General features: G+C 44.3%; 1 protein-coding gene across 1 annotated transcript; it reads right to left on the bottom strand.

The window, feature by feature from the left end:
• Window positions 1-8,783: 8,783 nt before the first annotated feature.
• Window positions 8,784-12,626, bottom strand: LOC149310570 (tubulin-specific chaperone C-like). The gene has a single exon (XM_089529209.1). The coding sequence runs from the start codon at window positions 12,596-12,598 to the stop codon at window positions 11,567-11,569; it is 1,032 nt and encodes a 343-aa protein (XP_089385335.1). The 5' UTR covers window positions 12,599-12,626; the 3' UTR covers window positions 8,784-11,566.
• Between the last annotated feature and the right edge of the window lie 200 nt (window positions 12,627-12,826).

Genomic DNA, 12,826 nt, shown 5'->3' with positions numbered 1-12,826 from the left:
ATTTCATTTGACAAGGAAACATGGTGAACATTAAAGCTGTAGATGAACATCTCTCTACATCACCTTGTGGCTAATGAGAACGTTGCAAGCAATACCAAATTAGTGGGACAGCAACATCTATTTGATAAATGAATGTACAAATGCTACATATTGGCTTTTGCTTTCTATTATCATGGGTGTTAAAAAAATGCTTCTGAGACATTTTCCCAGCGATTGTCATTATTACAGTCTGTCCAGTTCAAAATGATAATTAATTTGGGATAGAAATCATTTTATCTGATATAAAAATAACCCATACTGATAGATTATTTTTAAAAAATTAAATTAAGAAACTGCTGTCATTGCAATGGCAAGCAGAGGTCAGGTTCATACATAACAAACACAGCACAGAGGACACAGAGACTGTGCTGACAGTTCCTGTACATATGTACAATGAAGACCAACATTTTGTTGAGGGGCTAAAATATATATATTTAAAAAAAACCCAAAGATAATGCCTTCATTAGGATCACTACAGTGTTACAAAAGTGGCACAAACTTTTGGACTCCTAAGAACATTTCATTTGACATGGTACAAAACTTAAGAGACTGAGAAGAAACAAGACACTTCAATTATTTCAATTATTTGAAAAGCAGATCTAATACTGTTGTACCTCCAATGGTTTTTAAGGAGAAGATACCCATAGATACCCAACATAAATGAATGTGCAAATACCATCACTCTGTGGATTAATCACTGTATGGAATCGTTATTACATTTTGCCTTCTGCTGCTTCACACAGACAAACAGAACTGGTCACATTTGCCCCAGGATTAATCCACGACGATATTAAAATCTGATAATTCTATACTCATAGAATTATGAGCAAAAAATTAAGAATGTACCAGATGGGTTTCTGTTTTGGAGAGCTTCTGAAGATAATATTATGGAGCCCCTTAATGGCAAACAGGGCCACCTTAACTTTTTATTATTAAATGATTGTTCCTACTTCAGCACATTGCTTATTTTGTTCTCCTGTGATGTCAGAATCTGCAGAGAACTGTGAATTCCATCAATAAGGCAATCTGACATGTGATATACAGCTGAACTTCATCTGATGGGCTGTAAAACTCGATGATAGATGACATCAATCATAATCATCGTCATCATTCTATATTTTTTATCTGCTTCTCGCTATGGAGGGGTTGGAAACAACAGCAGATTAAAAATATGACAGATTGTGGACACATATCACCAGTTGAAAACATATAATACCAGATTAAAAAACTATATAAAACCAAAACATATTAAAAACAATCAATTCAGATCTTGAACACATTATTTAAAAATAATCTGGATAGGCCTGCCAAGAGACTGGTCTTTACTATTGTTCTGACTGCAGGTAGCATATCCAACTGCTGATTCTCTTCTAGCATGTCATTCTACAGTCTTGGACAACCAAAGAATATGTCCCCTGGGTTACAGTTGTCAGCTTCATTTTGGTTCACTGAAATAAATGTCCTCCAGAGGACCTGAGTATATGAGATATAGCAGAAGGCAATTCGGTAGGTAACCTGGATCCAAATCATGTAGGGCTTTAAAAGTAACAAGTAACACTTTGTACCTTGCCCAGAAACCAATTGGCAGCCAGTGGAGTGGGTTTAATGTTGGTGTAAAATGATCCGTCTTAGATGTGCCAGTAACCAATCTGGCTGCTATATTTTGAACTAAGTGGCATTTCCAGATTTGGTGCAGAGGTAGCCCAACATACAGCACATTGCAGAATTCAAGGTTACCAGTTCATGCATTACCATCTTCAGATCATCCAACTCTGAGGGGTGCAGATAGAATAAAAGTCAAAGCTGATGGCAAGCACTCATGGCTGTCACATCTATCTGGGCTGTCATTTGAAGTGACAGATCCAGAAGCATTCTCAAGATGCAAACACAAGTCTTTCAGGGAGAGTGTAATACCATCCAGGACTGGTTACTGTTGTCACTGTGTGCCTTCAAGTTCTTTCTGACTTATGGTGAGCCTAAGGTGAACCTATCATGGGTGACACACCTCTAAAACCAGGTTAGGACTTTTGACAATAAGCACCTCCATCTTGTCTGTTTTCAGCTTGGTTTTCTTTTTCATCCAGCCCATTACCTCCTCCATGCAGTCTTTCAGAGGAGACACACTATTCTTAGCTGATGCTATTTTTAAAGGCATAGACAAAAATGACAACAGACAACAGACCCATGCCTCCAGAAATCTCTCCTATTGGTTAATGTAAATGTTAAACACCATTGGGGATACAATGGTATCTTGTAGTGTGCCATATAACTCCTTTTTTGAGGATTATATATCCTTAAACACCACCGTCTAGAACAATGGTTCTCAACCTTCCTAATACTGCGACCCTTTAATATAGTTCCTCATGTTGTGGTGACCCCCAACCATAAAATTATTTTCGTCTCGGTTCCTAAGACCACTGGAAATATGTGTTTTCCTATGGTCTTAGGCGACCCCTGTGAAAGGATCATTCGACCCCCAAACAGGTCATGACCTACAGGTTGAGAACTGCTGATCTATAACCTACCTAAGAGATAAGACTGGAATCACTGAAACAGCACCTCCCAAATTCCCAAGCACCTTGGGTATTCCAAAAAGATACCATATTCAAAGATACTGAACACTGTTTTATAAGCACCAGCAAGGGACACATTCCCTTGTCAATGCTCAGGTGAAGGTCAATCCTAGTGGTCTCAACTACATAACCTGCTCTGAAGCTGATTTGGAAAACCTGTGTCATTCAATACTCTTGGAACTGAAAGGCAACTGCCCTCTCTATCATCTTGTCTCCCCCAAGGAATATTTGATACTGGTCTATAATTTTTAAACCCAGGGGATCTCTTTTAATAAGTAGTCATACCACTCCTTTTAAACAAGATGGAAAACTTCCCTCCACGACAGGTGCATTAATAACATATTGTAACAGTCATCTAACAGCATCTTCTTCTTGAACAACCAGAGACAAGAGGTCAGGTTTGTTAGTCAGACGGCAGGGAATTATCAAATGAACAATTTTTAAGTCACTGTGGGAGCCTTTGCAGCTGAAGAGTGGGCTACAAATACTCTAAATAAGTTGTCCTCCTTAATCACCAGCTTGTCCACATCTGTGTTACTCACCAACTGAAACTATTACAGTGTAATCCTACTCATGGAGTTACTGAATACTTCATTGTTAGCTGCTGCTATAATGACATCTAAATCAGCTCTTATTTAAGAGACATTTATCTTGAGTAAATTGTTGAAGGGTCTGGAAACCATGCCCTATGAGGAACGACTTAGGGAGCTGGAGATATTTAGCCTGGAGAAGAGGAGGTTAAGAGGTGATATGATAGCCCTGTTAAAATATTTGAAGGGATGTCATATTCAGGAGTCAGCAAGCTTGTTTTCTGCTGCTCCAGAGAACAGGACCTGGAACTGCAGGAAAAGAGATTCCACCTCAACATTAGGAGGAACTTCCTGACATTAAGGGCTGTTCGACAGTGGATCACACTCCTTCCTCTGAGTGTAGTGGAATCTCTTTCCCTGGAGGTCTTTAAACAGAGGTTTGATGGCCATCCAAACATGCTCTCATTTCCCCAATTCTGAAAAAACCTTCTCTTGACCCCTCCTCTTTGTCTAGCTATCGTCCAATTTCTCTTCTCCCCTTTCTTTCTAAGGTTTTGGAATGGGTTGTTTATTCACGCTGTCTCAAGTTTCTTGAAACCAACTCCATCCTTGATCCCTATCAGTCTGGTTTCCGCCCAAGGCATTCCACAGAGACAGCTCTCACTAAGATCTCGAATGACCTTTTACAGGCCAAGGCTAATGGCCTTTACTCTGTTCTCATTCTTCTCGATTTGTCTGCAGCCTTCGACACTGTTGATCACTGTCTCCTAATTGACATACTCTCTGACCTTGGGTTCTCAGACTCTGTTCTCGACTGGTTTAGATCTTACTTGTCTGGCAGATCTTTTGCAGTGGTTGCAGGGGGCCAGACTTCTTCTCCTGCTCCCTTATCTGTTGGAGTTCCCCAGGGCTCTGTTCTGGGTCCCCTTCTGTTTTCTCTCTACACACTGTCCTTAGGAAAACTCATCAGCTCTTTTGGTTTTTCCTACCATCTGTATGCTGATGACACCCAGCTGTATCTTTCTGCCCCTGACCTTTCTCCAAGGCTTGAACAGCAAGTTTCGTCTTGCCTCACAGCTGTCTCGCAGTGGATGTGCCATCGGCGTTTGAAGCTCAACATGTCCAAGACGGAGCTTCTTGTCTTTCCTCCTAAGCCCACCCTTCAACACTCCTTTTCTGTCTCTGTGGACAACATTTCCATTCAACCAGTCCAGCAAGCCCGCAGTCTTGGTTTTATCTTTGATTCTTCTCTGTCGTGTATCCCTCAGATCCAGACCACAGCCAAGGCTTGTAGATTCTTTTTGTACAATATTGCCAAAATCCGACCATATCTCTCCGCCTCTACTGCCAAGATCCTGGTCCATGCCCTAGTGATCTCACGACTTGATTACTGTAATGTCCTCCTGGCTGGACTTCCTCTTTCTCACCTCCGTCCTTTAATCTCTGCCCAGCATTCAGCTGCACGCATTATTGCTTCCACCCACCGCTCTGACCACATCTCTCCTGTGTTGGCATCCCTTCACTGGCTCCCTCTCCCTTTCCGCATTCAGTATAAGCTCCTGCTGTCGACATTCAAAGCCTTCCATGGACTGGCCCCTCCTTACTTATCAGACCTTCTTTCTCCTCACCTTCCCACTCGGGCCCTCCGTTCTGGTAGTCAAGGGTTCCTGTCTCAGCCCAGGATTTCCTCTGCCCCATCCCGGATTCGTCCCTTTTCACTTGCTGCCCCTCACTCCTGGAACCTTCTTCCTCCACAAGCAAGAGTCATCACTTCTTTAACCAGCTTCAAAACGGAGTTGAAAACCATCCTGTTCAGAGAAGCCTTCCCAGACATCGCATAATTGTCGCTTACTATCTGATGTTCTGTTGTTGACTGTTTATTGATCCATTTCCTGTATTGCTATGTACTGTATATGTATTATCCTACTTGTGAGTATGTATTTTCCCTGGATAATGATTAACCTTCCATTTTGAAGCCAAGCCCTCCCTCCTGTCCATCTGCCTTGGTCCAGGCCTCGGAGGTTGAGAGGAACTGCTGGACCTCTTACCCTTTCCCGTCACCACTCCCTTCTCCTTCTGTGTCATGTCTTTTTAGATTGTAAGCCTGAGGACAGGGAACCGTCTAACTAAAAAGATTGCATGTACAGCGCTGTGTAAATTTACAGCGCTTCATAAATAAAGGTTAAGAATAATAATAATTGAGAGTTCCTGCATGGCAGGGAGTTGGCCCTTGTGGTCTCTTCCAACTCTTACAATAATATGATTCTATGTGTAGTGACTGTTAAAAGCATCACAGCGAACTGCTTAAGGCTCTAGGATCTGATTCAAGGGAGATGTTGGAGACGCGTTCTGGATGGGCCCTATTGGGCACTGTCGTTACGCGCAAGGGGCGGCGCTTCCTGATGCGCCTTGCCCCTCGCATGTAATGAGGGCGTCAAAATGGTGGCGCCCTATACAGATGGACACTGCCATTTTGAAGTGATGGACGCCTAGTGTCTGCACGTCTTAGCGCCCTTGTGACGCCGCAAGGGCACCATTGGTGCCTTGCGACATCACAACGGCGCCGCAAGAATCCGCTTTTTGCGGGTTCTTCTTGCTGCGTTGGGGAACTGCATTTGGGCAGTCTGTAAAGCGCCCAAGTTAGACTTCTACTACCCAGAATAATTTGGTTGGATGGAAATTTGCAGACACAAATTCCTTTCTTTGCTGTACATATTTCCACCTTGTAGGAATGATGTTCTCTGCATGGTCTTTTCAGATTTGAGTTTTCTGTCACCTGCATTCCAGTCGCCATACTTCTAATTTCGGGTCCCTGAGGTTTTCTGTATACCAAGGAGTTCAATTAGTAATTCATTGTAGAGGATGTTTGGGAGTGATCAGTAGCCCCAGTTGGGCCTTGACTCCATCTTCTAACCGTAGCTTCAACAGGATTGTCAGTTATACCAGCCATAAAACCCTCTTTGTGGAATCCTGAAAGGTCCATTAGTCTTCAAGGGTGAACCAAATTAATAGCTCCACCACCCCTGCAGGGACAGGATCTGAATCCCCCCCTTAGCCATGGAAACCTATTGGCTGACCTTGGGCAAGTCACATTCTCTCAGCCTCAGATGAAGGTAAAGGCAAACCTCCTCTGAACAAATTTTGCCAAAAAACAAAACAAAAAAACCCCCAACCCTTGACAAGGGCAGCTGTCCTGAGATCAGAGATGGAATGCCCAGAAAGATGGAAATGTTCTACAACTGGTTCCCATTCCTAATAACTGATTTATGTCCATTTATCCTCTGGCACAGAGACTGCCCTGTTTGCCTAATTTAGGCAGCATCTGCAATACAGAAATAATCCAGGTTGACAGCACTTTAACTGCCATTGCTCCATGCTATGGAATTCTGGGAGTTTGCTGTGGCACTGAGCTTTCTGACAGAGGCAACTAAATGTCTCACAAAACTACAGTTCCCAGAACTCCACAGCATGGAGCCATAGCAGTTAAGGTAGTGTCAACCTGAATTATTTCTGCTGTGCGGATGCAGCCAAAGTGATGAAGGATGGCATAGATCACTTTAGAAGATGAACAAGTACTTCTAATATTGTGAATGGTGATTAGTTCTTGTGATGGCATTTCCCAAGTAGGTGTGTGGGCAGAGCTGGCATCTGGGTTTGTGGCAAGGTCTTTTATCCATCTTCCCATCTGTGTCATGCACCTTTCTGTGAGCAACTATTTTGAGATTGGGAGGTTGTTTGTAAATAGAGGCTTGCCACAAAGTCTCTGAAAGGGTATTATTGCCCAAAATAGGTTGTACAACAGTGATGGTAGTTCCCAATAGTCTCACCTGGAAGCTATATTTGATCACTGGTGGAGTTCTGTCATTTCCTGCCTTCTGTTCAGGATATTATAATTCACAGACATATTACGTGATAATCTGGCAGCTGAAGCAAAGAATATGAAATGGACTAGATATAAAGAACTGGGCAGAATGACCTAAGGAAACACAAATCTTGTATTGGTCCATGATCCAGAGACAAAGGGGTTTATCACACGTAAGGAATTTCTCTTAATTTCAAATGTCAAGAAAGTGGGGCCAGAACACATTCACGTAAAGTCGCTAGTTTAGTGAAATTACGTGAATGCTCATTGCATTTGAACTGGCTCCCCATTGCCCAAAAATAGCATGCCATTGCCCGAATTTGCATGAGGCAGTCTATCACACAATAACATGAAACCCCATGATTGTGCTCGGACTGACTTCCCATTGCCCAAATTTGTGTGTGGCGGTCTATCCCGCAATAACGTTAAACCCCATGATTTTGTTCAGATTGCCATTGGATTAAACTTCCAATTTCCCTTGTCTGATAAACTCCAAAGGTGGTTGATGCAATTTCTTGCTGGAGTTCATGGTGGGAGACTTAAAAATAGGCAATGAAACAAAAGGCAGAATCTAAGTTAAAACCTTGAAAGTCAGACTAAACTAACTGGGCATGGTTTTGTCAGAGGAACAAGGGGGAAATTGTCTTGAATGCAATTCTTATGTATTAACAGATGCACTGATTCCTAATGAAAGGCAAAAACCGCTAGTAAAGATGTTCAGCAAGTTACAAATCACTGAGTACCCTTTTCATGCTCATCGCTTTTAATCTGAGGCCAGAATCCTGTTCGGACATCCTGTCAGGATGGTTTTATGTTTTATACACTTTTAAAGAATTGTCCATTAACCCCTCAAGCAAGGAGTCCCCTATCTTCCTGTCCTTCCAGCTTGAAGACTGATCTGGTGGGTAATACTCTAGCCCACAACCTAGATTAGTTTACAATGCTCCACAGAGAAACAACTACAGTGGGCCCTTAGTATCCACTGGGATATGGTTCCAGGGCAGCAATAGCAATAGCCCTTTACATTTCTATACTGCTTCATAGTGAATTGAGCTCTAAGCAGTTTACAATCTGTAAGCCAATTGACCCTAACAAGCTGGGTACTCATTTTACCAACCTAAAAAAGGATGGATGCCCAAGTTTCATTAAACAGAATGGCTTAGTAAAATGGTGTGTCATATATAAAATGGCAAAATCAAGGTTTGCTTTAGGAGTTTATGTATTTTTAAAAATATTTTCAAACCATGGATGGATGAATCTGTGGATACAAAGGGCCAACTGTATATTCAGGCACTACCCTCCCAGCCTCGCTTCTAGCATGGCTGAACAGTTTCAGAAACTCAGCTCCACTTAATTCTGTTGGGACCAGCCACTATTCTCCTATGCTGTATAAAGGGGAATCGCTTTTTCAATCTGTTTTTCCTACTCTAATGTTGCCATTTTAGAAAAAGCTACATTTGGCAAAACTAGTCCTTCTGTGCAACTCTCTAAAGGGCAGAGGTGTTTGTCAGGATGTAGATCTAACAACAATCCAACAACCTCCAAGGAATTATTTTGATTCACATTGCTATTTAAAGCAGGGCAAATGCACCACTTTCTCCCTCCCACTCTCTGAATCCTGCAGCCCTGTTCCAATCAATAATACAAGAGAGATGAAGAAAGGGAAAAAGACGCAGCATATTTGAGAACCACTTTAAAATTAATTACGAATATTTTGTTCTAAGCTAGCTATCCATTATCCTTATACTCAATGCTGGAACAGACATTTAAAAAACCAAATCTGAAATGGGATTTTTAATATAAGGGGTAAGATTTCATCAGCAGCTTAGGAAGTCAATAAGTTTTGAAGGATTTCACAATAAATACTAAAACAAAAGACACACAGGTTAGGAATGGCATGACAAGTTTGCATCCAGTGAATACTAACAATATCAAATATTGCAGTGCATTCTTAGAAAGGCCAGCAAAACTGGCTGCCTCAAAGAGGCTGAGAAAGATCTTATTTCTTAAGAAGATTAAGTTAGTTTCATCCAAGATTACATTTGAAAAACAAAGGGGACACTATTCCAAAACCTTGAAATGATCAGACATGTGTATGCTGTATGGAAATATATGAGACACGGCGTGAAGTTCTGCATCTTGTCACTGTAAACATAGTCTCTTATAAAAAGTGTAACAGAAAATGTAACAACAATCAACACAACCTAGCCAAAGTTCAGCAATTTTAAAGTCTTATTAATTTCAATGGAACAATTAAGCAGGGACTTAACTTTTCCCAGTTTAAATCAAAATGCTGATTTTTTGAAGGACTGACCAATGCAACTTCACACTTTTTGTTTAGTCATATAGCTTTATAACACTCCAGGTACAACGTAACAGAAATTACAATCAATCAAATGAAGTGTGTTTAGTTACCAGAATACAGTCTTCAAAGCTCCATGAATGACATGGTGATATTTGCAGAGGTGAACTAAAGCATACCAACACATTATATACCCATGTATCAACTTTTGGGGATATTTTGCAAAAAGGTTTTGTAGAATTGACTACACTAACAGTATTGCAAGGCACTGGACTGAGGATATCTGAAACAAAATTCAAAACCCATGTAAGGTTTTCTCCATCTGCAAAGCATAAATTTGAACTGTTTTAAAGATAAGGTGATCAGCTGAAGGCATGTGGTTTCCAACACTATTAGACTGATCTGTACTTCTGTCAAATTGTTATCCATTACACATACTGTCAACGTATGTTTATATACGTTTACACAATGTGGTGTCAATTGGCCTTGTGAAAGGTTCAGTTCTGCTCCTCTTTAACTGGCTCAAACAATTTACAGAGGGAAAGCCACCAGCTAGTGCATTTTAAACTTCATACTTTGGAGTGATAATAGTGTAGTACCTTTAGTGGCGGTAACCATCTTGGACATCGTCGAAGCTTTGCCAAAGGGTGGAAACCAGCAGCTTAACACAGATGTGAGAAGTGCTGGTGTAAGTAAGTGGTATAGAAAGGAACACAGAGACAATATAAAACTGGAGTTAGCACGAGAACAGTTCAATAATTTGCAAGAGAACAGAGAAGAGAAATTAGAGCAATGTTGTCACACTCATCAACAGCCATTAAACAGAAATAAGGTGCATTGCTCAGTCTGCATCTGTGCTGCAGAAATAATCCAGTTTGATAACAATTTAACCACCATGGCTCAGTGCTTTGGAATCCTGGGAACTGGAGTTTGTTGTAACACCAGAACTCTCTGACAGAGAAGGCAAACACAGTGATTCCCAAATTTCAGTCCTTCAGCTGAATTCCCGACTGTTGGCCTAGCTAGTTGGGGCTTGTGGGAGTTGAAGCTCAAAACACCTGAAAGACCAAAGTCTGGGAATCACTGGTTAAATGTTTCACAAAAAACCAAAAAACAACAATTCCCAAAATCCCACTGCATCAAGTCACAGCAGTCAAAGCAGCACCAAACTGGAATATTTCTGCAATACAGGTGCAGCCTCAATTTTGGCTCATGGTAGCTGATGGGTCTACTCTCGAGGTCAATTTGCTCTGCAAACAGCACAGACGGCTCCAGGTATGTGGTTCCCAAACTTTGATCCTCCCAGTGGTTCCCAAACTTGACAAAAAGCAGTTAGTGGTCCCCAAACTTTGATCCTCCTGATGTTTCACCTACATCTGTGGTTGGCATCTTCAGAGGGTGGCACCATGGAAGTGTGTGTATATATACTGGTGGAACCCTTACTGGGGAGGACGTGGTTTAGAGAGTCTCTCCAAAGACGCCGGCCACAGATGTGGGCGAGATGTCAGCGATAAATTCTTCCAGAACGCGGCCACAGAGCCCAAAAATGCACAGAAAGCTATGGGACACTGGCTGTGAAAACTTTTGACTCGACACACAGGGTTCACTCCTTCCCTAGGTTGACTGGTAAGGTCTATCCAAAGGTTCTAAGGCTTGCTGAATCACTGGTGGCGGAAGGAACAGAGAGAAAGAGGCAGCCTCTCAGTCCCAGTCCACAACAACGAGGCTCCAGTTTGGTGAGGAACAGAGAGGTCTTAATTTTAATTAAACCATGATTTTATTATTTGAGTGGTTCTCTACTATGTTATTTTTTAGAATTTATCTAGGCTTTGAATTGTTGATAAAATGTGTTTTATAAATACTATTTTCCTCAGGATGTGATAACCTTTGCCTGATTTATCTCCCTGCTGTTCTCCTTTTCATACTCCTCGTTTTATTGAGTTTTGTCTTGCTTGTAGCCCTCTTGTATTGGTCACTGGCTGTAATAAATCTCATGCAAGAAGGGGCTTCTCAGTCCTAGTGTGTGACCCTCTCCTTTTCAGGGACGATGCTGCAGTTGGGTGAGGAACAACAGAGAGAGGTGGGTTTTCTGTGGGGTTTTTGGGGTACGTGGCCATGTTCTAAGAGTTTCTTCCTGACGTTTTGCCAGCATCTGAAGATGCCAGCCACAGATGAATAAACTTCTAGAACATGGCCACGCAGCCCAAAAACCCACAAAAAAACTACGAAAGCCTTGGACCTGACAGAGAGAGGCTGCCTCTCAGTCCCAGTCCGTGACCCTCTCCTTTTCGGGGAGGAGGCTCCAGTTGGGGGAGGCCTGGTCCCTGGCCAGCCAGTCGAAGTCGTCCACTCGGTCCCAGTGGCCCTGGCTCCGGTCCAGGCGGGAAGTCTCAAAGTCCTGCTCCTGGCCCCGGTAGCTCCAAGTATAAGGGGCGAAGCGGATGCCCCTGCACTCCTCCAGCATGGCCCTGGAGGTCACCTGGACGTAGAAGCTGGTGTCGGAGGTGCGCCGGGTGCGGAGCTGTTGGCAGGCCAGGGCCACTAGGCAGCGCTGGCAGCCGTCCACCCGGGCGGAAGTGGAGACCGGCCCACAGAGGAGGGTACAGTCCTGGCAGTCGCGGAGCAGCAGGGTGTTTGGGTTGCCCTTCAGCCGGACACGGCAGCGGCTGAGGCCTGAGAGGACCACGTCCTTCTGCAGCAGCTCTTCCTGCCCCAGCTCCAGGGCTTTCCCCTCCTCTTGGCTGAAGCCGCACGAAGGCTCCGAAGGGAGGAGGATCGAAGGGGGGCCCTCTGTGCCTTCCTCCTTCGTCGCTTCCGAGGGCTTCCCCGAGGCCTCCTTCTTGAGGGCCTTGCTGAAGGCGAAGCGCTTCTTGGGCTGGACGTCCAGGCGCCGCTGGGCCAAAGCGCCCTGGAGCCGGGTCAGCGCCGCCTGGGCCTGCCGCACCTCGTACGGGGCCAGGAAGCGGACAGAGTCGGTCAGCAGCCGCTGCAGCTCTTGCAAGAGCGCCGCCGCCTCCGAAACGGCCTCGCTGCCTAAGCCAGGCCCCAGCAGGGCCTCCGCCGCTTCCTTCTGGCGGGAGAAGGCGGCCGCGAAGAACTCGCTCCGCTCCTCCTCCACCGACTGCGCCTCGCGCTCCTTGCGGCGGCGCTCGGCTTCTCCGCGGCGCTCCGCTTCTCGCTGCTGGAGACGCTCCGGGATCATTGGGGCTGAGGCGCCGCCGCCGCTGAGGCTGTCTGTGGCCGCCGCCGCCGCCGCCGCCGCCATCATGCTTCCCTCAGAAGCGGCCTCCATTTTGTTTTGTTTTCCCCTCGGGCGCCACGCCTCGCCCACCCCGCACTAAGGAGAGCGCTGATTGGTCCTTTGGCCGGCCTTGACCAAAGTGGGCGTGGCCTCCTCCTTTCTTAAAGGGGCCGCGGCGCCTCAGACAGAGCTGCTCTGCAGAGTGTCCAAAGCACACACTCTGCAGGAACAATCCATCTTGAGACCGCTTTAACTGCCCCGGCTCAATGCTACTGCATT

This window comes from Sceloporus occidentalis, unplaced genomic scaffold, assembly GCF_023333645.1.
Source record: "Sceloporus occidentalis isolate IW3139 unplaced genomic scaffold, rSceOcc1.0.p SCAF_6, whole genome shotgun sequence".
NCBI lineage: Eukaryota > Metazoa > Chordata > Lepidosauria > Squamata > Phrynosomatidae > Sceloporus > Sceloporus occidentalis.
The sequence above is the reverse complement of the archived record's forward strand: the minus strand, read 5'-3'. Positions and strand labels throughout refer to the sequence as shown.